The following is a 27,601-nucleotide window of genomic DNA, read 5'->3' as shown; positions in this document are numbered from 1 at the left end:
TTCTGTCTGTCCTTGTTCTAATCAGGACGTTGAAAATGATGGGCCTGAGCCCTCTGACTGGGACAGGTTTGCTGCTGAGGAATACGAGACACTTGTCGCAGAGGAATCCGCCCAAGCACAGTTCCAGGAAGGGTGAGTGAATCTCCCCATGTCTTATAGAACTCTCTAACAGGGGTGCCCATATCAGGAATATAAAACTAACTTAGATAAATCTTTTTCTAGTTTTTTTTTCTTTTAAATACCTGGGATTAAACCCAGGAGAACTTACCCATTGAGCCCACATCCCCCATTTTTATTTTGAGCCTTTTTTTTTTTTTTTTTTTTGGAGACAGCGTTTTTTGCTCTTAGCAAGACTGGTTAGGGACTGGTTAAGTTGATGAGGCTGGCCTTGAACTTTCAATCCTCCTCCCTCAGCCTCGTGAACCACTGGTATTTACAGGTGTGTGCCACCACACCTGGATGTTTTTTCTATTTTTGAATAACAAAAATGATTGATTTAGCCAACTTTAGTTAAATGAATACTTTTCTCAGCATTCTTCTCTTCCATCATTTATTTCCTAGTAAAGTCTTCTCATGTCCCATTAATAATAAGTCACACCTTTCACAGAAACCAATATCACTGGGTCATACCACTGTTTTAATGATATCAGTAAACTTTGTGGATAAAGGAGGAAGCTATAGGAACTGAAGCTCCTTTTAAAAACAAGATGATCATGCTTAAAACAGATCTTTATCACATGTTGTTTTGTGCATTCGAGCCTGTACAAGAAGTAACTTCTGTATATTATTTATACTAGTCGGTGCAAAATTCCATGGAGGGACCATGTTCACAATCAAAAATATGTCAAAACATACTCTACTGTCATATATAACTAAAAAGAACAAATAAAAAGAAAAAATGAATGCAAGAATTTGACTGATGTAACATTTCAGCAATTTTATAATTTGCTTTTTTTTTCCATTATAATCTAATGTCTCCTAATTCTTCCTTAGTCCTTGTTTCGTAGTACATTCATATGACATAATATTCAAAGAAAAAAGTGAATAAATAGTAAAAGTCTCCCTGTCACCCAGTTCTCCTCCCTCAAAGCAGCCAGTGTTATCATTTCTTTGTGTACTTTTCTAGACTGTGTGTACTGTGTGTATATGCAAATATAAATACATTGTTTTGTTTTTATTTCTTTTTTAAATACTGTGAATTGCACCCAGGAGTGCTTTATCATTAAGCTACATCCCCATCCCTTTTTTTTTTAAATAGCTTTATTTATTTTTATGTGGTGCTGAGGATCAAACCCAGTACCTCACACGTGCAAGGCGGGTGCTCTACCACTGAGCTACAGCCCCAGCACCCCCATCTCTTTTTTTTTTTAATACTTTTTTTAGTTATATAGATGGACACAATACCCTATACTTTTTATTTATTTATTTTTATGTGGTGCTGAGGATCAAACCCAGTGCCTCACACATACTAGGCAAGTGCTCTACTGCTGAGTCACAACCCCAGCCCCCCCACCCAGTCCTTTTTATTTTGAGACAGGGTCTCACTAAATTGCTCAGGATCTTATAAGGTGCTAAGGCTGGCTTCTGCATCCAGGGATTAGAGGTGTGTACCACCATACCCAGCTTATTTTATAGTTCTTTACTAACTCTAATACCTCATTATTGGAAATTATAGTGTTGCAACAAATCATCCTATATACACATCATTTTATACATACACAGGCTAACTTCCTAGAACTATGGCAAACAGACAAGCATAGTCAAACTAGGTATTTGTAAAAAGTATGCAAAGATGTGAGATTTTAGAAAAGCCAAGCAAGATGCATTCACCCAAAACAAGCAAGAGTAGGGAGCCACTTTCAGTTCCTAGGCCCAAAGGGACAAAGAGATGAAACCATCACTAGAATCCAAAGAGGGGGGCTATATAAAAGGGGCACCTGACAGAATCTGTGACTTTCAGTAATGGGATTTTACCAACCTGGGCCAAACCCACCTGAGAGAGAGTTGCTAGAGAAAAGTACCCAATTTCATACCCTTCAGTAACTTGCTGGTGCCTCCTGTTCATTCAGTCAGAAATCAGAAGGGAAGCCCCTATGTGGTGAGTTCAAGTCAGGCTCCTGAGACATAAAGCTAAGGGGGATCTGGAGTGATAAACAGGAAATATCTAGCCTAATGGATACTGTAGTAAAATTGTACCATCTTACTCCTCCATCGTGCTTTTTTTTTTTTTTTTTGTGGGTGTAGGACATGCCATCACTAACCTCCCTCCCCTTTTATTTTAGTTGATAAATGTAATTAACTTCCATATAATTTAGGACCATTTTTAAGCCAAAAAATCACATGCCTAAAAAATTAAATTTTTTTGATTATGTGACATGGAATTAATACGTATAGTGTTTTTGAAGATTGGAAACAGTTTTATTTAAAAAAATTAGAAACAATGATTTTTGTATTTCAAAAATATACTCTCCATAAGTAAAATAACAGTGACACTATATTACATATAGAACTGTTTAAAACTATGAATATATAACAAGAAAAATCATTCTGCTTATGTTGTTTTTAAAGTTTATATATTTAGTACAAATATTCTTTTTGCTTTAATGAGTAGAAAACATAACTTAAGTAAACATTTTATTTGAAAATTATTTTATAGTACATTCATAAGAATGGGACTCTAACTAGACAAAGATATTCCAATGTTTGTATAATTATATCCAAATGGATTATATAACTAAAAAGAACCAATACTTAAAAAGCAAAAGAGAAAAATATTTTAAATTATAGTTATCCTCAGGTATCCTTGTTTGGACAATAAATAGTAAGGAACTCCTTTTAGAGAAGTCAGCAGTATGATTATAGGGTGAGAGGAGCAGGATTCTTCAGCAACACACACAAAAAAATTGAGTCTAACCCATTCTGTGGTGGGGACAGGGTCATGGAATGTTTTTCAGGAGGTCAATGACTACATTAAGACCTGAAAGATGGGACTGGAGAGTTGCTCAGTGGTAGAGCGCTTGTCTAGCATGTGTGAGGCACTAGTTCGATCCTCAGCACCACATAAAAAAATAAATAAAATAAAGGTATTGTGCCCATTTAAAACTAAAAATAATTTTTAAAAAAAGATGAAGAGGAGTTACCCAAAGGAGAAAATAGGGAAGAATACTTCAGGAAGGATAAACAGCATAAAACAGGCTCACAGGCAAAGTCTAGTTCTGCCCATGATTTAAGGTTTGTTTTTGTTTTGTTTTGGTAGTTGTCCATGGATATTTATTTATTTATTTATTTATTTATCTATTTATCTATCTATCTATCTATTTATCTATTTATCTATTTATTTATTTGCATGTGGTGCTGAGAATTGAACCCAGTGCCTCACACGTGCTAGGCAAGTGCTCTACCACTAAGCCACAACCTCGGCCCTTAAGGGACTTTTTTAATCTGAGGATTTTTTTTTTTTAAAATCTGTTTAGCCACAAAAGTGGGATTTCATTTTTATATCAATGACCTGAAAACCCTAAAATCATTCATATATTGAATATCATGAGCCTGACTACATCATAAAATAGGAAAGTGGATTCACAAGTATGGTCTAAGGTTTTTTGGAATTATTTTATTGATCTTATTAAGCATCATTGGTATAGTTAAGAACAGGTGTAGATGTTTATAATAGTGAAAAATAGACAATCTAAGCATATGAAGGGAAGGTTAACAAAATTATACTATTTATACACACTCTCATGTAAGCATTAAGATCATGTTGTAGATATTATTTTTTTTTTGATAAGGAAAGTAAAAAAAATATATAGGGACAAGGAAAAAGGCTTTGAAAGATAAATGTAATAGATAACAAGACAAAAAAGGTACCCAAAAGAGTTAAGTATATGTAAGGAAAACAAAAGGTATCTAACTTGTATGTATTAGACAATAGAATAATGGAATAAATACACATATTCAAGGATGATAGAAAGGCTTTTAGGGGAGTAGGTATTAGAGATTGACGAAGGGGTGCTACCTCCCCAGCTCTTTATTTATTTATAAATATACTTTTATTTTATTTTACTGTTTGGTACTGGGGATTGAACCCAAGAGTGCTTTACCATTGAATCACACCCCCAAACCTTTAAAAAAAATTTTTTTTTTGAGACAGGGTCTTACAAAGTTGCTCAGGTTGTCCTAGAACCTTCAATCCTCCTTCCAGAGGCTGGGATTATAGGCATAGACCACCTTGCCAGGCTCTTATTTTTTGAGACAGGGACTGGCTGGCCTCAAACTTGCAATCCTCCTGCCTCAACTTCCTGAGTTGCTGGGATTGCAGCTGTGTGCTACTGCACCCAGCAAAGAAGACCTGAATATGAAAGGTCAGAAGTCACATTATATCAAAGAAATCATAATAATGAGTGCTTCCAGACTTGCATTGTCAATTTGCTGGAATTCAAAGATAAACTTTATTTTGAGATTTTTTTTTATTTTCCCCATTTTTAAAAAATGCAAGACAAGGGGGGGAAAAATCAACTTTGCTTCAGATACCTCCCAGTAAGAATACTGAAAGACTATGAGACAGTGTTTACATACAAAGTTAAGATAATATTCAAGCATAAAGATACAAATGAATATTTTCAAACATGTAAAAACTTCAGGTAATAAAGCACCTTTTAGCTCTTTTAAAAGGACATAACTGTAAAGCCAAGAGGCAAACCAAAATAAAGAGAACAGAAATGGAGCAGCTGTGATTGACAAGAAATAAAAGTGATCATTCAATCCTTTCAAATGTAAAAATAAGTCTAAATAACTTTAAGGGCATTAAAAGATAATGGGAAGAAATATATGTGGAAATTCTAGATATAACTTGAGATTAAGAGGTACAGAGAAGAAGTAAAATATATATGTTAGTTTCATTAGCAGTCTTAACAGATATCCTCAAAAATTGCTAATTTAAGTTGCGGTGTTAAAAATATTAAGAAATACTAAACCAAACTTGAATATTTTAATTTAATCACAAAATATGTACAGAAGAAAAACACAGGCTATGCAGTATAAACTAAAGATATCAACTAAGGCCAATATTTTCAGATAAATGAATGTAAAAGGAATAGATTCACTTAATAAAAGAAAAATCCAATTATGGAATGACAATAACAACCTCCACACATACACACACCCATACACACACACAAACAAAGCCTCCAGGTTGAATATAAAAAGAATCAAGACTGCTTTAAAAATAAAAATAAAACTATCCTGATGACATCTTTGAAGAAAAACTAAAAGAGGATGGGTTGATGAGACCTATTATTTGCAGACATAGTAAACTATACCTTGAAAATAGATTTAAAATACCTTTGTGATTTATATCCATAGACCATTGACAAAATACCTATTAAGCTTCAAACAAAACTTCTAACATAAGAGCAATAATATAGATCAGCTTTAGCTTTCAATTTCAAGCAGGTAAACTGAACACATGCTGTGGTTTCCATTCTCTCAAACCATGCAAGAATAAGAAACACAGAGTGCCCGAAGGAATACAGAGTCTTTTCAATGAAATAATATCAGGAAATTTCCCAAACCTGAAGAATGAATTGGAAAAATCAAATACAAGAGGCTGATAGGATACCAAATATACAGAATTACAACAGATCCACACCAAGGCACATTATAATGAAAATGCCTAGCATACAGAATAAGGATAAAATTTTTAAAGACACAAGAAAAAAGTATCAAATTACATATAAGGAGAAACCAATTTGGATCTTACCAGGTTTCTCAACACAGACCCCCAAAACTAGGAGATCCTGGAACAACATATACCAAGCTCTGAAAGAAAATGGATGCCAACCAAGAATCTTATATCCAGCAAAATTAAACTACAGATTTGAAGGTGAAATAAAAACCTTCCATGATAAACAAAAGTTAAAAGAATTTACAAGAAAGCCTACACTACAGAACGTTCTCAGCAAAATATTCCGTGAGGAGGAAATGAAAAACAACAATAAAAATCAGCAAGGGAGGAGCTGCACTAAAGGAAAAAACAATCAAAGGAGAAACCAAATCAAGTATAAGACCAAAAACAGGGGCTGGGATTGTAGCTCAGTGGCAGAGCACTTGCCTCACACATGTGAGGCACTGGGTTCGATCCTCAGCACCACATAAAAATAAACAAAATAAAGATACTGTGTCTATCTAAATCTTAAAAAAAAAAAAAAATTAAAAAATGACTGGGAATGCAAAACACTTCAATAATAACTCTGAATGTTAATGACCTAAAACTCATCAATTAAAAGACATATACTGGAGCTGGGGCTCAGTGGTAAAGCACTCGCCTAGCACATGCGAGGCCCTGGGTTCGATCCTCAGCACCACATGAAAACAAATAAATAAAAGAATAAAGGTATTGTATCCAACTACAACTAAAAAATAAATACTTTAAAAAAAAAAAAAAGGACATAGACTGGCAGATTGGATTTAAAAAAAAAAAAAAAAAAGACCCAACAATATACTGCCTTCAAGAGACTCATTTTATAGGAAAAGACATCCACAGACTGACAGTGAAAGAATGGGGAAAAAAATAGCACTCACATGCACTGCAGAAACAAGCAGGGGTTTCCATCCTCATATCAGATAAAGTGGACTTCAAACCAAAGTTAGTCAGAAGGGTTAAAGAAAGACATTTCATGCTGCTTACGGGAATCATACATCAACAAGACATTACAATCGTAAATTTTTATGCCCCAAACAATGGAGCATCTACATATATCAACCAAACCCTTCTAAATTTCAAAAATCAAATAGACCACAACACAATAATACTGGATAACTTTAACACACCTCATTCACCTCTGGATAGATCTTCCAAACAAAAACTAAATGAAGAAACTACAGAACTCAATAATACAATCAATAATTTAGACTCAACAGACATATATAGACTCCAATACAACATACAAAAATCTCTGGGACACTATGAAGGCAGTACTAAGAGGAAAGTTCATTGCATTGAGCTCATTCATGAAAAGAATAAAAACTCAACAAATAAACAACCTGACATTATATCTCAAAGTCTTAAGAAAAAGAAGAACAAATCAATATCAAAAATAATAGAAAACAGGAAATAATTAAAATCAGAATTGTACTCAATGAAATTGAAACAATTTGTAAAAATTGACAAAACAAAAATCTGGTTCTTTGAAAAAATAAACAAAATTGATAAACCTTAGCCATTCTTATAAAAAGAGAGAAAACTCAAAATTACTAAAATTCGTGATGAAAAAGGAAATATCACAACAGATACTATTAAAATACAGAAGATGATTAGAAACTATTTTGAAAATTTATACTCCAGTAAAATAGAAAAGCTCAATGACACTGACAAATTTCTGGAGACACATGATCTGTCCAAATTGAATCAGGAGGACATACACAATTTAAACAGATCAATTTCAAACAGTGAAATAGAAGATGCCATCAAAAGCGTACCAATCAAGAAAAGCCCAGGACCAGATGGAGTTCTACAAGGTCTTCAAAGAAGAATTAACACCAACATGCCTCAAATTAGTCCATGAAATAGAAAAGGAGGGAACCCTCCCAAAACTCACTCTGTGAAGCTAATATTACTCTGATACCTAAGCCAAAGGGAAACACATCAAAGAAAGAAAACTTCAAGCCAATATCCCTGATGAACATAGATGCAAAAATTCTCAATAAAATAATGGCAAATCATATACAAAAACATATTAAAAAGATGGAATGAAGTGCATCATAACCAATTGTGGTTCATTCCAGGGATGCAAAGTTGGTTCAACATATGGAAATTAATAAACGTAACTCATCACATTAATAGACTTAAAGACAAGAATCATATGATCATCTCAATAGATGCAGAAAAAGCATTTGACAAAATACAACACCTTTTCATGTTCAAAACACTAGAAAATCTAGGGATAGTAGGAACATACCTCAACATAGTAAAAATTTTCTATGTTAAGACCAAGGCCAACATCATTCTAAAGGATGAAAATTGGAAGCATTCCCACTAAGAACTGAAACAAGACAGGAATGCCTTCTTTCACTTTCTTATCCAGACTCTTAATTATCAGTAAATGGGATGGATTCAAAATAAAAAGCTTCTTCCCAGCAAAGGAAATAACCAATAATGTGAAGAGAGAGCCCACAGAGTGGGAGAACATCTTTACTACACACGCACCTCAGATAGAGCACTAATTTCCAAGATATATAAAGAATTCAAAAATTTGACACCAAAAAAAAAAAAAACAAATAACCCAATAAATAAATCTATCTTTAAAAAATACAGCATCCTAACTGCTCATAAAAGAAATCATGTGGCAGAAACACCTCTCGCTAGACTCACTGGGCAGGACAAGCACTTTTAGACCTTTGCTGATAGAAGACAGAAATCCTTGGGAATTAATTCAACAACATGTAGCAGAAGCCTGAATTTATGTCCTGTGACTCCCTAATTCTCATTCTGGATATCTGTTTTAAGTACCCAGAAATTTGAATAGAATAAAATTGTTCTATCCAAACAATAGGCATTGACCACTGGTAATTCTAAAATTAAAAATGTCAAACAGCACAAGTAATAGAGTGGTTAAATGTCATGATATCTTGTGTCATGATATTATGCAGCCATGTTCATTTTGTGCTTGAAAATTTTTAATTTCACAGAAAAATCAGGGCTAAAAATTTGTTTGATATAATCTCAGTATTAAAAAGTATATATGTAGAACACACAAACGAAAAGGTATCACTCCAAACTACTAACTGATTAACTCTGAGCTGTGGAATTTCAAGTAATTTCATTTTTATACTGCTATAATTTAAAAGGTTCATGTAATGATGGTGTATTACTTTTAATTTAAAAAAAGTTCTTTTTTCATCTGTTTACTTAGATAGATATGTTTACATAATATATACGCCGAACAGTTAGGATATAACAAACAAGTCTTTACCTAAAATCCACCACTCAGAGACAGCCTGTCATATCACTTCTATGCAAATTTTCTATTTCACAAATATAAAACTATATATAAGCTAAATATAAAACTATAGTCATGCATATATAACTATATATACACACATACATATATATATATAAACAGTTTGTAACTTGCTTTAAAGAAAGTAGAAAATAGAGATACTTAGATACATGTATGCATAAAAACAGATATTGATGGAAGCTAAAGTGAATAAATAATAGGTTCAAGCAAAAGTATTTTCCAAGTTATACTAGCACTAGGAGAAAGCTCCAGTGTGTGTGTGGAAAAGGAAGAAGGGGAAGAAGGGGACACAGACAGAGTACAGGTGAAGGGTTATGAGAGGAGATGCAGACAGCAGCTTTACTGAAATTCAACCAGTATACATGAGAAGCTCTTGCTGGACACTTCTCATGTTATAGAGATAAGATAAGGCCTCACAGTGCACAGGTGGGGGAGGTCTCAAGGGGAGAGGAGGGTTAACAGCCACCTGTTAAATGAGTACTAGGGTATCAACAAGAAAGAAAATGTAATTTACAGCAGTAACATCTGACCAGTTCAGAAGCAAAGCAAGACTCAAAACCCAAGGCTATATCACCTAGGAAGTCAGGGTGAATCTAAATGTCAAGCAGAAATTGCCAGATTCATTTATTAGAAAGTGAGGAAGAATGTCGTTACTAAGGAAGGAGCAGAGGCTTAGGAGCCAGACAGATCTGGTCCACTCACCAGCTGGGCAGTTACCTGACTCCTGAGGCTCAGTTTCAGAAGTTATCAGCAGCTACCTTCCAAGGTGGTTTTGAGAATCTAAGATAATGTATGTAAAACACCTGGCACATAGCTGCTGGTAACAGTATATATCAACACAGATAAGAGCATGAAATTTGGAATTAGACAAACTTAAACAAGGAGCCTTACTCTGCCACTAGCTGTGTGATCCAGGCATCTAAGCCTTGGCATCCCCTATACAATAAGGATACTCACTTAGCTGTGCAGAGGACTAAGACAGTATACATAATATATGTGTATCTAGAAAATCCATTAAAAAATGGCTTTTTTATCACTATCACTTCTGTGATCCTGGCTACGTTATCTAACCTCTCCAAAGTAGCATTTAATCAGCTCTAACTGGCATTCTATCACCTACCTCATTCCCTTCATTCCCAGGACACACAGTTGACACAAAGTTTGTGTTATGTGACCAGAGGGACTGTACTGAGGATCAGAGATGAGGTATATAAGGTGTCCTACAGTGTCTATCTTATAAGTGCCAAGAAAAAAAAAAAAGAGTTATTTATCTTATCTCTAGATGTGGCCTCCTGAAAGGCAAAGAACCTTTTCTTAGTTTTGTAATCCTCACCTGGCAGCTAGCTCATTAGGGATATAGGAGGTCCTCAGCAAATGTTTACCGAATAACACAGGAAAAAGCAACTCTCCAGAAGCCACCTTCACCACAAGGATATCTGCAGGAGGCCAGATGACATAACCTTCCAAAAACAACTAGGAATTCTCCATCTGCTTTTCCTTCTAACAGCAGTCATAGTAGCCTTTGTGCCAAGTGCCTATGCCTCCTGATTCAAGGCTGGTCCTGCATAGGGGCTTCAGTAAATAAGCCAGTAATGACTCCAGGCCTCAGTGAGGTGAAGGGACGAGACTGCAAGCCCTGTGAACTAGCACATGCAGCACCAAGTGACCACAGCATATGACAGCACTTGCATAAATTAAGTCCTAGTAATGAATGGTCTTAAAATGATTTGACCAAATGTGTCACCTGTGGGAAAGCAACAGATATGATGCCATTAATATAAGTATTGCTCTTATTTTCTACAATAAAGTTTAAAACTCCACAAAATTACATAAAGCAGGCCAACAGGATCCTCCATGTTACTCTAAAAAGCAGACCTGCAATCATCAGAAACAAGTTCTTCTGTCAGGTTGACTACTACTTGATTACTTAAGATTTTTAGTTAAGAACCTTATATATCTTAAAAGTACTCTCTTACAGGAGGATATTCTGATATTTTACCAACAGCTTTGCATTAAAGTAACCCAGATTAAACAGTTTTCCTTGTTCTGGGAGTCTGATTCATAGAAAAATACAGGGTTGCTGAAGAAAAACTGAAGATTTTATAAAGAGACTAAAAACCACTCTTGGTTCAGCAGGCCAGAGATAACTTATTATTATTTATGCTTTGTTGTATTTCTTTTGACTCTTAAATGTTAGTAGTGTGTTCAAAAACATGACTTTTAATGCTTCAGTGTATTCTCACGAGCATAACTCCCATCCATTTCTTCATTATTGGACATTTAGGTAGTTTGTAAGAACTGTTTTCTACTGAATGTTTTTAAAAGGCAGCTTTTTCCTTTATATTAAATACCAACTTACATAAATTACTCATTGTAAGATTTCTATATTGACTTCTATCAGCACTGGAACACAAGGCCCTACAGGCAAAAGTGACCAACCAAAAACCCATCAGCACATCTTCCAGGAACATAGCTAGTGAGGTGAGAGCTTGTCTGAGCCTCACTACCCTCAGTGAGGTAAGAGAAATTAAAAGTGAACAGGAATGAGGAGGTCTGTTATATACTGGGATGTAGGAATAGAAAAGGAAGACAAGAATATTCCAAAGCATAAATTATAATTTCACAAATAGAATAGTTTTGAGGCATTTTTGTACAATGCTCAATAAATATATGGACCTGAAGCTAAGGTTTTCTTTTTTTCCCACATTCAACAAAACAAATCAAAGCTCAATTTTATTTCTATAGATTATTACTGGTACCTGTCCTATTCCAGGCTTATTAGTGCTTGGTAATAAAAATGAAATTCTGTCCCACCCCCCTGAGGTTCATTATTAGCATCCTCTCTACATCCACAATAAGAATTTATAATTGATCATTCATGACCTTGGGAAACTACAAGAGATCCTTCAGCCACCACAAATGAAGTGAGGGGCTGGGGCTCAGTGGAGAGCACCTGCCTCACACGTGTGAAGCCCTGGGTTTGATTCTCAGCACTGCATATAAATAAATAAAGGTCCATTGACAACTTAAAAAAATATTTAAAAAGAAAAAGAATATAAAATGAAGTGAGAGGCTGGGGTTGTAGCTCAGAGGAAGAGCACTTGCCTAGCATGAGTGGGGCACTAGGTTTGATCTTAGCACCACATAAAAATCTACAACTTAAAAAATTAAAAGTGGGGGCTGGAGAATGTGGCCCAGCAATTAATCACTCCTGGGTTCAATACCCGTACCAAAAAAAAAGAGTCAATACTGGAGGCTTGGGAGGCTGAGGTAGGAGAATCACAAGTTGAAAGCTAGCAACTTAGCAAGGCCCCAAGCAACCTAGCAAGACCCTGTCTCAAAATATTATTTAAGGGGCTGGGATTGTGGCTCAGCAGTAGAGCACTCCCCTAGCATAGGCGGGACCCGGGTTCGATCCTCAGCACCACATAAAAATAAAGGCATTGTGTTGTGTCCATCTACACCTAAAGAAATATTATATATATATATATATATATATATATATATATATATAATATATAATATATAATATATATATAATATATATAATATAATATATATAATATATATATAATATATATATAAATAAAATTTAAAAGGGGCTGGGGTTGTAGCTCAGTGGTAGAGCAGAGCACTTGCCTGCATGCGTGAGGCACTGGGTTCAATCCTCAGCACCACATAAAAATAAATAAATATATTTTTAAATGTATTAAAAAGAGGGGGGTTTGCTGGGGATGTGGCTCAGTGGTTAAGCAACCCTTGTTCAATCCTTGGTACAAAAAAATTTAAATATATATATATACACACACACACACTTAAACGAAGATTATTCTGATAGATTGATTGGCAGAGGTGCAAGAATAGAAATATGAAGAGAAATAAGGAAGCCATGTCAGGCATGGTGATCTGTGCCTATAATCCTAGAAACTCAGGAGGCTGAGGGAGGAGGATTGTTAAGTTCAAGGCTGGCCTGCAACTTAGTGAGAACCTGTCTCAAAATAAAAGGGCTGGGGATAAAATTCAGTAGTAACGAACCCCTTGGTTTAGTCCCCAGTACCAAAAATAATATTAAGGAAGCCATTACAGACATCTATATAAAACAGATAGTAGTAGCTTGAAAAGCAAGGACTCAGGAAACCCTAGTGACATCTCAGGTGAAAAGATGAACAGTTAGCCAAAGAGATGGATACTTCAAGCAATTCAAAAATACATGGCATATGACCATAACCTTTCCAACATGGTTAACAGCCTAGTATGGCAGTAGCAAAGGGTATGGAATTGTTAGGAAACTAGTAATCGAAGCAGGAAAGTACAGTGCGCTACACTAAGTCCATGGCAATAGGAAGAAGCAGGACTGTGTCTATGCGGTACAAGAAGCAGGAAGGGCTGGAGGGCTGGGGTTGTGGCTCAGTGGTAGAGCATTTGCCTAGCATGTATGATTCCCTGGGTTTGATCCTCAGCACCACATATGAATAAACAAAGTTAAAAATCCATTGGCAACTAAAAAAATATTTTTTTAAAAAAAAAAGAAGAAACTGGCTGTATTTGAAGAAATAAAAGGGAAAGAGGAAGAACTTGGGATAACTAGGTTTCTGGCTTCGAGGAGTTAATGGTAATATTTAAATAGGAAGAACAAGGGCAGCAAGAAAGGTGAGTTCAGGTTTGTAGAAGCAGCCATCCTGAAAGACCCATCTAGTAGGCAGCTAGATTCAAGGGGTCTTCAGTTTAGAAAGCTGAGAAGCCATAGGTGAACAAGTGGTGGGCAAAGCATGGTGAGAGTAGATTGCCAGGGAAGTACAAAAGGAGAACTTAGTCCAGAATCTCACCTGCAGACACTGAAGGGAAAGGGGTAGAGCAGGGTTTCTCAATAGCACTGATGTTTTAATCCGGGTAATTCCATCAAGAGGCATTTCTGGCATATTGTAGGATGTTTAGCAGTATCCTTGGGTATAACTAGTGCAAGTAAGACACACCCAGTTTTGATCATCAACTATACCTCCAGACATTACCAAATGACACCTGGGAGCAAAATCACCCCAGTTGAGAATTTCAAGGACAGTCAATGGATGAACTCCCAGTACTGGTGATTGAACAGGGGTGCTCTACCACTGAGCTGTATTCCAAGACCTATTTTATTATTTGAGACAGGGTTTCACTGAGTTGTCCAGACTGGCCTTGAATTTGCAATTCTCTTGTTTCAGCACCCCCTGCCCCGACCCCAAGTAGCTGGGATTACAGGCATGCACATTGGCACCTGGTTTTTGTAAATTTTACTCAAAATAAGACAAAAATTTGTAATCCTGCCCCTTAAAGAGGATTAGGTCTCACTGCCATGCTTTGAAAAGCTTCAATACTTCATCACAAAAATTGTAGGTAACATTTGTCAAGTTTATCACGTCCTAATCTGCACTTCATTCTGAGGAATAGGAACTCAATAGTTGAGAAAACTGATGTAGAGGGGGTAATATACTCAGTTACATGGAGCAAATTCAGATTGGAACAGATTGTAGAGTCCTGAGTCCAAAACCCATGCTCTAGAGCTAAATCACTAGCAGTCTTCTATTTGCCTCCACTAGACTCCAAGTGCTGTGAAGCAGCGCTGGTTCACTCTTTCCCCCATTGTATTTTTAGCATTTGGCTCATGCTTAGCAACAGGAGTTCAAATATTTATTGAATGAGTCTCACTTCAGACAACTCTGAAAACTCTTATTCTCAGACCTGCGTTGAAACTGACAACTTACAGAATCATGTTCATGCACCAAGGGTTAGAAAATGTTTTTCCCTTCTGACAGAAAATGGTGTTACATCCTACGACTAAACTTTTTGAGAATTTTGTTCCCAAAAATGAAGGCTCTGTCACCCACCACTTAACTAACTCCTATTAGAGCAGTTTACCCTCCTAACTGCCTCATCTAACATATCTACTTCCATTAAGGCCTCAAAGATAAAGGGACATAGGAGTGGAAACAAACGAGGAATTGGAGTATTGTTGCAAAATGATTATTCATTTCTGATAGTATCATAAGGTGGTATTCATAGGGAACAATTTCCCAAACACCAGGTAGGCTTTTTAAAGTTTTAACCTCCTCTAATCTCTATTCAAAGGAGCCAGGCACAATGGTAGGTGCTTGTAGTCCCAGCAACCCTGAAGACAGGGGAGGATTACTTGAGCCAAAGTAGTTCAAGGCCAGGCTGAGCAACATAGTGAGACCCCACTTCAAAAAGGGTGGGGCCAGAGAGAAGGATGTAGTTCAATGGTAGAGTACTTGCCTAGCATACATGAGGTCTTCCTGGATTTGATCCCGAGCACCCCCCCCCCCCCCCGCCAAAAAAATCACTAGTTGGCCTTGGTACCTTTTTTATTAACTGTACATCCAGAAATTTCTGCTCAAACGTTGTGGAAGGTCCCTCCAAAAAGTAACAAGGCTAAGCCAGTGATGTCAAATACAAAGAGACTTAAGTAAATGACCATGTGTACATATGCTTCTGGGTTCAGATGAAGCCTCAGAATATTTATCAATTCAATACTTCAGGCAGCCATCATCCAACAAGATATTTTGTCATCTTTGCCTAAAGCAAATATCAGGGACAGCATGGAAGACATGAAAAGAGCAGAGGTTAATTTTCCAGCAATAACATCTAACTGTGCTGTGGAGTCCTGCAAAACAAAATGGAAGGAAATCCATGAATGGGCTTTAGCATGCTCTGTGCACACACTTGCACATCTGAATGTGCTTATTGGAAGCTATGGAGGAAAACTATAAAGCAGCCTAAGAGTTGAGAAAGTGTAAGTCTGGGTGGAAACCACTTGAGTAAAACATTCATGTAAAGCTCCTAACATTCCTTACCTATGGGCACCATCCATAATGCTTTTTTCCACCAAGGCCTGTAAGGAAAGCCTCATTCATATAGTACATTTTCTATGAATTCTAACAGAGACTTAAGTTTTAAGGAACAGGAACAATGTCTCTGCTCTTAAGAGTGTTATCTCTGGAACAGCACAGTTGTTTACAGCTGCCATTTAGCAACTGAGGGTACTTCTTCAGGCTATTTCTCCTTCTACTTTATATATTGACTTCTACACAAATATTAGAATATTTTTCAAAACTCAGCAACTTAATTTTGCTTTTTTCTTTCAGCTCCTTTGAAGATTATGAAACAGATGAACCTGCCTCTCCCTCTGAATTTGGAAACAAAGGCAATAAAATAAATTCAAGCCTTTCAGAGAAACATGGAAAGCTTCAGTCAGTGGATGAAGAGTAGCTGCCAATGTCTACATAAAAGGAAGATATTTTAAATACTCTTTTCTTGTGAAGAGATGCCCTAGTTTGCATACTGCTTTTTAAAGGCTTTGATTTCTCCCAAGAGTGTATCTGCACTGGGAACTTTAAAATGCTTTTAAGCAGTGGGTATAGATACACCCTCAACTTAGGCAACTCCTCCAGTTTGCCTGAAACCTCTTGCAGAATTTTCCTTGGAAGTGAACTTAAGGATGTGCCTGCCATCCATCACCTTCCGAAGTCTGCAAATCAGCACCTACACCCCTGAATGTACCAAGGATCTCTTGGGACAGTGCCAAGCAATTAGTCTCTGCACAGCAGCAGAAGTTGCCTCAGTGTTGGCCAGCATCCCTGAGGCCCTTAAGGGCTCCTATGGAGCCTACAAGAAACACTTGCAGAAAACTTGAGTCAAAAATTAATTCTGGAACTTGAATTTCAAGTATTAAGGGCCTCCAGAATTGACTTAGCCCTAGTAATAAAAAGCACTGCCAAAACATCTCAAAGACTCAATCTTGTGTACTGGAGTTCAAAGATCTTGAACTAACCTGGTTCAATGTTAATTTCCCAATAACCTGCCAAACTGCTAGTCACTTTACATCCTCAGGTATTGTAACCACTGGGCCTTCCAAGCTCTGGCAACCTCCCCATCCTGACTGTGGATTTTACATAAAATATCAAGAAAAAAATATGAAGATAAGTGCAGAATTTGACTCATGACTCATACTTGAAAAAATAAGGTCCTTTTATCTAACAGTTGTAGAGAACTATTAAATGATAATATTAATCTCCAAATTAATTGATGCCCTATCTTCACTCTAACAGAAGAGCTAATCAAAGACTTAAAATGGGATGATGCACTGTATAAAATAAATGTTCTTACTGTATTCCTTTCTGTAATGAGTATTAAATGAGGCCAAAAGCAAAACCTTAAACATTATTCCTTACTTCAGTGTTGAAACTGTTCACCAGCTTTCATCCACCTCAGTATTCCTCACAGAAATGGGAAAACAGTGATGGCACCCATGAAAGAAAGCTGTTCTTTACCATAGTGATCGATGTGTTCATTTCAGAATCCTACATTTTTCAGCTGGCCACAGTGCAGCCAAATCCTACAGTATGGAGGGGGATGGGAGGAAGGATAAAAATTGAAAAGAATTACTTAAAAGGATGGGTATTTCTGATAGAAGTAAAAGAAGCCCCACCCAAGCATCTTTTTTTAATATTTCTGTTCATCAAGTTTCCCTACTTTTTTTCTTTTAGCCAGCATTTAAAGTGTTAGAGTAGCTTCCCTTTCAATTCCACCTTGGTTCCCCTTGCTGGTATAAAAGCTAAGGACTGAAATAAAACCTTGGGTTATGGCAAGCAAAAAGCAGAGACAAGAGAACTTAGGAAGTGCATACCAATACTGTAAGACAGCAATATTGCCTGTCAAAAGGTCCTCCCAGTTTCTTGTTATTTTATTCATGATTAGAACTGATCTTCCATTAAACAGCTAAAGAAATAACTATTACAGCTAATAGTTTTAAAAATGAGTGAAATTTTAGGAAACACTGCATACAATATCCCAAACACATGATAATTTATGATACATGAAATTTACCAGCAATCTCATTCATCATTTACCAGGAAAAGAAAACTTTTTAAATTTCAGATAAAAGTATAAAAGGAAGGAAGTAATGTTTTAGGAAACTAAACATAGTTTACAGGTTTGTTGTCCATAATAACCTAAACTTTCTGACCCTCACCAAAAAGTATAACTAAATTCAGTTGTACAGTATGTTTTTTCCCTCCAGGCATGGTGGCACTAACCTGTAATCCCAGCAGCATGGGAGGCTGAGGCAGAAGGATCACAAATTCAAGGCCAGCTTCAGCAACTTAGTGAGACCCTAAGCAACTTAGCAAGACCATATCTCAAAATAAAAAATAAAAAGGACTGAGGATGTAGCTTAGTGGTTAAACACCCCTGGGTTCAATCCTTGGTACCAAAAAACAAAAATTAATATATATTTTTCAAATTATTTGACTTCACTTTTTTTATCTTGTTTTTTGTTACTCAAGTTCTCTAGCTTTTGCTTGGGTCAGTATTTGGTTTTAAAAGTCTATTATCCCAAAAGAAATTTTCAGAATGAAAATGTACTACTAGCAACACCATCCCAATATAGGATAGTTTAATTTGGGTTCTTCAAATTATCACATTTTCTTTAAGAATTATATGCATGTATTTCATTGTACTCCTTTCTTAGAGCTGAATTCAAGGAATGTGAATTCTGGGGAACTAGGATAAAACATAACTGACTTTCTTGTAAAGATCATGCTAAATATAATCATTAATGCTAAACTGGAAATTTCAAGTCATTACAATATCCCAGGTCCCTTGACAAAATATTAGGTTGAGAGTTATCATTACCTTAAAGCTATTTAATGAGTTTATAGCATAATTGCCAAGGTAATCAAACTAATAAAGTTTTGTGTATTTTTCTGCATCTTGCTTGTCACTGTGTACCATTCAGAGTGTTTATAAAACTCTAGACTGATCATTTGCTCAGCTTTTGAAAATGTTAAGGTGTGTTGAGTGGAGAAGGCTGCATGTCTTTTGTTTTTCCCTTTTCACAAAGTTAAATAAAGTTATCAAATATGAATCATGTTTCACTAAGATAATCAATTTCTGGTTTTGCTCACTTACAACTCATTTATGTGTGAAAAAGTAATGCTGTAAACAAGCCTCAGTTTTTGAAAGTAACTCTTTGAATCCCTGGGAACACTATGAACAAAGGTGTAGAAGGATATCTCAACCTGAGAAGTGCTTTCCTTTGGGGACAGGAATCGGGGTTTGGGAGTGAGGGGGTTTCAGAGGAATCAGGACTTCAAGCCTTACCTATCATGTATAATTTTTTAAGGGAAAATATATAAATTTATATAAATATATATAAGCAGAAATGTGTTAGATCCAGACACTAAACTTTGGAACTTACTATTTTCTAAAGCACTTGTTACCGATGGTATGAAAAAGGACAGTTTTCTCATCTATGGTAAAACTTTTACTTTTCTTGTTGCCATTGAATCATTTTAGAAAAACAAAGGACACAATGAAATAAAAGGAATTCTCTATCTTAGAACCAAACTGCACCTCTGCATAGAAATGTACATTTAATGAAGGCTAACCAAAAAGATAAACTGTCAGCTCTAAAACTATTATTTAAGGACTCAAAAGAACATTGAAGGGCTGGGACTGTAGCTCAGTGACAGAGTGCTTGCCTAGCATGTGTTGAGGCACTGGGTTCAATCCTTAGCACCACATAAAAATAACTAAAATAATGGCATTCTGTCCAGCTATAACATTGAAGACATGCCATATTAAATGCTATTCTTTTTCTTGTAGTTTCATATCCTGATGAAGTAAATCCAGTTACTTTAGTAATTCCCTAGTCATTGGTCAGCATTCCTAAATACTTGTAGTATAAAGAAATAAATAAAACCAAGGCACTGTAATTATTTACACTTCCCCAAATTAACAGACCATTCAGAGCATGCTATCCCAAATTCCTCAGTATTCTACAACATAGAATTAGAAAACTATCATTTATTGATAGATTTAAGGTGTAATACAGGTTTCCAAAAATGTGGCAGTGAGAATACCAGCATAAAAAAGAGAAAACTTGTGCTAAAAACAACCTGAATTCATCATTGGCAATATTACATAACGATCAAGGTCCTCACATACTAATGATTTCCACTTTGTCTATATTGCCAACCTCCCATGCATCAAAAAACACAAAATTAATATTATCAAAGTTGGGAAGGAATAAAGTACTTCAAGAATTTTAAGATCATAATATTAGGAAAGTTTGAGAGATTTGCAAAATATATCCTACTCATCCATGTGTTGTACAATATCATTTCTAGTCATTTTTGCAGTGATCATTAGTGAATAAAGAACAGATTTACAAGTTTATATAGCAGGGTATCTGGGTTCAACACAAAACTGTTACAAACTTTAGGTAAATACATGTTTCATAAACACTGCTAACACTTAAAGGAATTAAATAAAATTCCAAAACTTGGAAAGCAAATAAAGACAAGACAACTAAGAAGCATTTTCCACCATTTACTCTTGTTATCAAAAATAGTTCAACTCTTCTTGCAAAACAAAAACAAAATAGTACATACTGGACACATACATCACATTTTTCTTCCTATGGCTTTAGCCCACCCCCACCCCACCAAAAAGAGACCGAAAAAAAAAAAAAAAAAAAAAAAAAAGCCCAACAACAGAAACAATTCTACCTGACCACATTCACAGAAAATGACACCAGGATACACTACAAAACAGAAGGAGGTGTCATCTGCTCTGTGTCCAAAGGTTTCTTTTCCATATCTTGTACTAGGCGAGTAACCATCATTGAACATGCTGTGTGCCAAATCAAAACAACTTCAACATATGTCAGATCTCACTAGAGATGGTGAACGCAGTAGAAATTGGAACTTTTCCAGCAGTATTTTTCTTTAAATAAGCACTGTCAACAAAGCAGCAACTCTTCTTTAAAATCATAAGGTTATTTCTTTACACCTAGTCAGTCCTTGTTTTTCTTGGACTGTGCTCTTTCAAGCAACTGACTAGATTTCCCTTCAACAGAATGTTTATCTTCCCAGTAAAAATTAAAGGGAAGAAGTACATTTAAACTGAAACACAGTTTGTGCTTTACATGCAAAAGAGCATTCTAAAGGAAATCCTCCTAGCTTCAAACCTACCTAAATGCACAGGCTTCATAAAAAGGCATTTTTAGTAGGCCTCAATAGAGAAGCCTTATTAATGAATAGCACCCTAAAAAAAATAGGAGCATATTCAAAATAAAGTCTGTGGCAAATAAACAGAGGAAAGAGAAATCAAAACAGCAGCCAATGGCAATAAGTATAATGCATGAATCTGGATTAAGTTTGGGGGCATTATTCCAAAATTATTTTAAACAAATCCCAATTTCAAAATAAAAATCTTTATAATTTTTTAAAAATTCTGTCTTATACTATATATAGTCTAAATTCAATTACCTCCTTCAGAATAAAACTGCTCTTCATTTATCCAATTGGAACATTGCACAAAGTGAAGGTAGGAGTTAGAATTTTTTTCCTAGAAATGAGTCAGTCTTTACTATAAAGGAGGCTCAACTCGTAGTTTGGGAGTATAAACAGCTAAACATTTGCAGTCTGACTGAATTTGTTCACTTTTTTAAAAGACAGTTTTCTTAAACATTCTAATGAGGGGCAAATTTTCTTTCATAATACTGCTGATTTAAGAACTGCTACATACACCAGTAGCCAATTTTCATGATCAGAAATGGTACGATGTCAGCACAAAGGTTGAGCTGGACACATCAGCTTTACAACAGGAGAAACAATGGGGCATCTGAAGGCAGCACTGAGTCTCCTGAATAAACTAATGGCTACATTTCCACAAAAAAATTAGCACAATCTTTATGAACTGACTAGATACCACTTCCTTACACTTAATCATAAACTTTGATTATGCACAAAGCATGACCATAAACAATGAGGTTAATGTTATTTTCCTTGCCAAAGTTCATTTTGTATAAATCAGTTGCATCAGCATTTGTTCTCAAACTATGAGGTTCTGTAAGAACTAAGGACATATAGTTGTAGGGTTACTCCTCCATTATCTGCAAACTATTTCCCCGACACTAACACATATAACTTAGCAATGAAAACACTTGATACAAGTGATCTATATGCAGGAGCTCCGGCAAGTTATACCAACAGAACCATAGCTGCCGTAAAACTGTAGCTATTTCCCTACCAGAGGTAGGTTTAAAGACCCACTGATTTAACAGTCGAATCTCATGTCTATAGCTTCATCCAAACTTTTATCATCGTGTGTACTGGCAGCTAAAAACGTTGTTACTGGGGACCCTGTGACATTAATTACACTGGTGCTGGTACTAGCGTTACGCACTGCAATGCTAGTTACATTAATGCCCAAAGTGAGTCTGGTCTGCTCCAAGGCCTTTTCTGGCACAGCAAATGCCTCCAGCTTCTTCTCCCCGTTGGCCATATAGGAGTTTTGGCAGCCACGACAAATACAATCTAAGCAGGCTTTGCGGTTAGAGTAGCAAGGGCAGCGTTGGCCGCGGCATGTAAGAACACTTGGATTTTGAGTAGCACGCCCACATTTACACCCTTTCTTTTCCTGGGGCTTTTTGTACACCGTCTTGGTAGGGCTTCCCGGCATAAAATGATGACTAGGAATCTTTTCCTTTACTGCTTTGTCTTTTTTTAGAATACCTGGCTTGGTTTTAGAGTGAGATTTCTTGGATCCATGTTCATGACTCTTTTTCATGCTTTTAGTAGATAAAAGTACAGTCTTACTGATTTTGGGTGTCGTGCCTCCATTGGGAACAGTTGCTATAGGTTGAAGAGAAATTTTGTTCTCCCGTTTCACCGTAACAGGAGCAGATGCCCCCAGTGTTGGGCCTCGGATGATGGTAGAAATTGGAAGTGGCTGAACTTTCTCACTGTCGCTTTCTGATCTAGATCGTTTTCTATTCAATTTTGCTACCTTCGGAGTTGCTGCTGTACATGATAACCCATGAAGTGCAGGACTGGTGGACATAAAAACATTATGGCTAAGAGACTGGGAAGAAAGCTGCAAAAAAGGTCCATTGGATACAGTGGCTTCCAAGTTCGGCTGCAAATTAGGACAACAAACATCTGTATTTGAAACAGTTTCTAAGCTGCGGAGTACTTCCTCAACACTCAGTAAGAGAGAGTCACCAGGTTTAATATCTTCACTGAAACTGCAGATATCAATGCCTGTGGAGCATAAATCAGTGGCTACCGCGTCACAGACAGGTGGTAGGCTGTCAGATAGATCCTCAGTTTTTATGTCAACAGTATTACATACATCAATCGTATTTGAATGTTCAGGTGAAGGAATATTTATACCAAATCTATCTATTGAAAGCCCATTATAAGTAGGCAAACCATTGATAACAGAACTGCCAATAGCAATGCTGAGGGTGCCTTCAGACATTGGAGATAAACTAGCTTGAGGATCAGTTGTGGGTTCTGAGGTTGAAGGTAAAGGGGAATGTGTCAAACACAAAGTAAAGGATGAATCTGAGGGTTTTTCTGTCTCCTCACAAAACAATGATCCATCATTAAGCAAAGCCAAAATATCAGAAGAACAGTCGACTGCTTCTATTATATCCCGTGCCAACGTAGTCTGTGTTATATATTCACATAGTTTTTTGTAGCAGTTCACTAAGATGCTTAACTGCTTGTTTTCCTCAAACTGCTCATAGTCTTTGCACCAGCTACATGAAGGTTTCATCATCATTTTCTTGCCTTTACAAGTTTTGCAGACATAGTGCTGGCAGGTGGAGTTGGTGGGTGCAATAGGATCTTGCAGCAAATGTCCTAAGGGAGGAAAGCAAAAATTTTAGTAAAATAAATCCACAGTTTCACATACTGAAGTTAACAAGACATTAATCTAGATGAGTTAAACTCAACAGACAACAAAAATATATTTGAAAAGAAATGGAAAAATACTCAATAGTTCACTTCATTTCCATGATATATTCCTTTATCTCAAAATATGATCTTTCCTGATTCTCTTCTTCTCTCCAAAAGCTATTAATAAGTTAGAACTGAGGGGCTGGGGTTGTGGCTCAGTGGTAGAGTGCTCATCTAGCACGGGTGAGGCAATGGGTTTGATCCTCAGCACTACATTAAAATAAATAAAAATAAAGGCATTGTGTCCACCTACAATTTTTAAAAAAGGCGGGGGAATGAATTACCAAAAACATAAACTATGCTTAAAATCCTTGGAAATTCAGGCTGGGGGTTGTGGCTCAGCGGCAGAGCACTTGCCTAGCACATGTGAGACACTGGGCACCATCAATCAATCAATCAATAAATGGAAGTTACTGTGTCCATCTACACCTAAAAATATTTTTTTTAAAAATCCCTGGAATCTCAACCTAATGCAATATCAAATATTAAACAAAATCATGATTATTTTATATTGGACAATGGGGAAAAGATGAACAAGAAAGATTTTGTCCCTGCATTTTTAAAATGTCTTGAGAACATTAACCAATTAGTACAAAGACATTTTCACAAAATATATTATTTTAACCAGCTTTTTTTTTTTAGAGTTAGATACTTTCTTTTTTTTTTTTTAATTTTTTAGTTTTATTTTTTAGTTGTTGATAGACCTTTATTTATATATGGTGCTGAGAACTGAACCCAGTGCCTCACACATGCCAGGCAACTGCACTACTGCTACCGCTGAGCCCCAGCCCCAGATACTTTTTTTTAATATTTTTTTAGTTGTAGACGGAAACAATACCTTTATTTATTTACTTTTATATGGTGCTGAGAATCGAACCCAGCACCTCACACTGCTAGGCAAGTGCTCTACCGCTGAGCCACAACACCAGCCCTTCAACCAGCTTTTATTATACATACTTCATAAATGTAATGAAAAGAGAAAATCAAAATGTAGTTAAAGAGTACTATTCAACTAAATCTTCTACAAAGAACATAATGGAGAAAAAATTATATTTAAACTTGCTAAAGGAAAAAAGTAAACAGAGCATAATAGTGGACTCCAATTCTTATAGAAGAATTCAAAATAAAATGACCATGGTCATAAATCATAAATATTATTTTTGGGGGGTGTACTGGGGATTGAACTCAGGGCAGGACACTCCAATGAACCACATCCCCAACCCTATATTGTATTTTATTTAGAGACAGGGTCTCACTGAGTTGCTTAGCACCTCACTGTGGCTGAGGCTAGCTTTGAACTCACATCCTCCTGTCTCAGCCTCCCAAACCTTGAGATTATAGGTATGCGCCTCCACGCCCATCCATAAACCACAAATATTCTAAGTACAACAATATATTTTAAACTATATTTTAAACAATATAGTTTAAAAGTGACACTTGGGACAACTCTCAAATTATAAGTGTCCCATACATTATAAACCAACTAAATTCCAATCCCTGTTTCCATCCTTACTCCCCAAAGCAGCAACTGTTCCTTGGTTCCCTATTTAGACAAATGATTCACAGTTAATCCAAAACCTCTTTTCTCATGAATCATACAAACAATGTTCTGACCACAACAAAAATTACAAATCAAGCTGGGCTTGGTGCACATCCCTGTAACCAACTCAGCAAGCTGAGGCAGGAGGATCCCAGGTTTGAGGTTAGCCTGGGCAACTTAGCAAGACTGCCTCAAAAAATAAAAAAAGGTTGGGCTGGGGTTGTGGCTCAGTGGTAGAGTACTCGCATAGCACATGCGAGGCCCTGGGTTCGATCCTCAGCACCACATAAAAATAAATAAAGATATTGTGTCCAACCAAAAAATAAATATATATTTTTTAAAAAGGCTTAAAAATTAAGGAAAAAAAAAAGGCTGAAAATGAAAGAGGTACAAAGTACCAAAACCAGGAAGGAGAGTAGGGAATAATTACTAGGACCCTATAGAAATTTTAAAAATTAAGAAAATCATTTTTTATTTGAAGACAGAGTCTTACTAAATTGTTGGTACTGGCCTCAAACTTGTGATCCTCCTGCCTCAGCCTCCCAATTTGCTGGGATAGCAGGCATGCACCACCAAGCCCAGCTGACTCACTTAAAAATTTCAAACCTGAATAAACCTTTCTGAAGAAACTGAAATAGCAATTTAACAGAGGCTGACACAGGAGGATTCCAAGTTTGAGGCCAGCCTGGGAAACCCAATAAGACCCTATCTCAAACTAAAAACCGCTGGGGATATAATTCAATGGCAGAGTGCACCTTGGTTCAATCCCCAATACAGCAACCGCTCCACACACAGGTGCAAAATAATAACAACCAAAACTAAAAAGAATAAGAAAGGAATCGTATCTTAAAATATATCTTAAAACTCTAGGACTAACTGCCCTCACTGGTAAATTCTAATTTATTTATTTTTTAACTTTAAATAAATGGGAGAAAACACTTCCCAACTTATTCTTTAAGCTAGTTAACTACTGAAATCCACATGAGAAAACACAAAAATCCCTCATGAAGGTAGACACAAAAACCCATAATAAAACAGTAAATAGAATCAAGCAATAAATAATCCAATAGCCATCCATAGTTTTAAAGACTTTAAACTAGAATTCTTTAACCTACAGCCATCATCATACTTTAAAAGGTGAAATATAAATTATTCTGCACTCCCAAAGATCAGGAACAAGGAAAGAGTGCCTGCTTTTGCCACGTCTATTTAAAATTATACTCAAGATTCTCATTAGTGCAGTAAGGGTCAAAAAAAAACCCAAGGAATCCAGTTGGAAAAGACTTGAAACTGTCTTAGTAACTGATTACAGGATCCTATATAAAGAGAATCAAAACAAAAAATTTATACATAAAAACTATTTGAACCAATAAATGAGTTTAGCAAGGTCACAGCACAAACAATGCACAAGAATTCCACATTCATAATCACAGAACACTGATGAAAGAAATTAGTAAAAAAAAATCTAGAGACAACTATATTCTCAATATTGTCAAAATTGCAATCTTCCCCAAGTCAATCTGCAAATTCAAGATCTCAGGGTGCTTTTTCCCCCCTAAGGCAAGGGAGAAACTGATTCTAAGATTCACATGATATCAAAAGGGACCTTAAGATAGCCAAAGAACTCTGAAAACCAAAATTGGAGAACTTATACTACCAGATTCCAAATTTTACTATAAAGGCACGTTAATCAAGAAGTGTGGTAACAGAGATGGGTATGGCAGTGCACACCTGTAACCCCTGTGCTTAGGAGGTTGAGGCAGGAAGATCGTGAGTTCAAGCAACTCAGTGAGATTGTCTCTAAAATAATATGCAAAAAAGGTGGGTAGGGCTGGGTATGTGGCTTAGTGATTAAGTGCCTGTGGGTTCGATCAAAATAAATAAATAAATAAATAATCTATAAAATACTTCTACATAACCCATTAGAACCGCTAAATTCCAAAGGGCAACACAAAGAGTTGATTAAAATGTGGAGAGGCTGGAGTTGTGGCTCAGAGGTAGAGCGCTCGCCTCGCACATGTGAGACTCTGGGTTCGATCCTCAGCACCACATGAAAATAAATAAGTGAAATAAAGGTATTGTGTCCAACTACAAAAAATAAATAAAGTGTGGAGAAATCTGTGTATTAATGGTGCAATGTAAAATGGTAGAATCACACTGGAAAATTTTAGAAGTTAAACAAATTTACCATACAACTTAACAATTCTACTCCTAGTAACCTATCAGAAGAGAAATGAAAA

At 36.2% G+C, this 27,601-nt stretch overlaps 2 protein-coding genes across 8 annotated transcripts in view; one reads left to right on the top strand and one right to left on the bottom strand.

Moving 5' to 3' along the window:
* Ppp2r3a (protein phosphatase 2 regulatory subunit B''alpha) overlaps window positions 1–18,936 on the top strand; it is a 172,141-nt gene extending 153,205 nt beyond the window's left edge. For all 5 annotated transcript variants that reach the window (XM_058574874.1, XM_046431355.2, XM_046431356.2 and 2 more), the window contains 2 exons: window positions 26–132; window positions 16,157–18,936. In XM_058574874.1, coding sequence (XP_058430857.1) covers window positions 26–132; window positions 16,157–16,280 — 231 coding nt within the window. In that variant the 3' untranslated portion in view covers window positions 16,281–18,936. The remainder of the gene's footprint in view (window positions 1–25; window positions 133–16,156) is intronic.
* Window positions 18,937–19,857: 921 nt separating this feature from the next.
* Window positions 19,858–27,601, bottom strand: part of Msl2 (MSL complex subunit 2) — a 33,369-nt gene continuing 25,625 nt past the window's right edge. For all 3 annotated transcript variants that reach the window (XM_046431783.2, XM_046431784.2, XM_046431782.2), the window contains exon 2: window positions 19,858–23,725. In XM_046431783.2, coding sequence (XP_046287739.1) covers window positions 22,134–23,725 — 1,592 coding nt within the window. In that variant the 3' untranslated portion in view covers window positions 19,858–22,133. The remainder of the gene's footprint in view (window positions 23,726–27,601) is intronic.

The sequence above is a fragment of the Marmota monax genome, unplaced genomic scaffold (assembly GCF_021218885.2).
Source record: "Marmota monax isolate L192 unplaced genomic scaffold, Marmota_monax_Labrador192_F-V1.1 WCK01_AAM20220418_F8-fsc00022, whole genome shotgun sequence".
NCBI lineage: Eukaryota > Metazoa > Chordata > Mammalia > Rodentia > Sciuridae > Marmota > Marmota monax.
The sequence above is the reverse complement of the archived record's forward strand: the minus strand, read 5'-3'. Positions and strand labels throughout refer to the sequence as shown.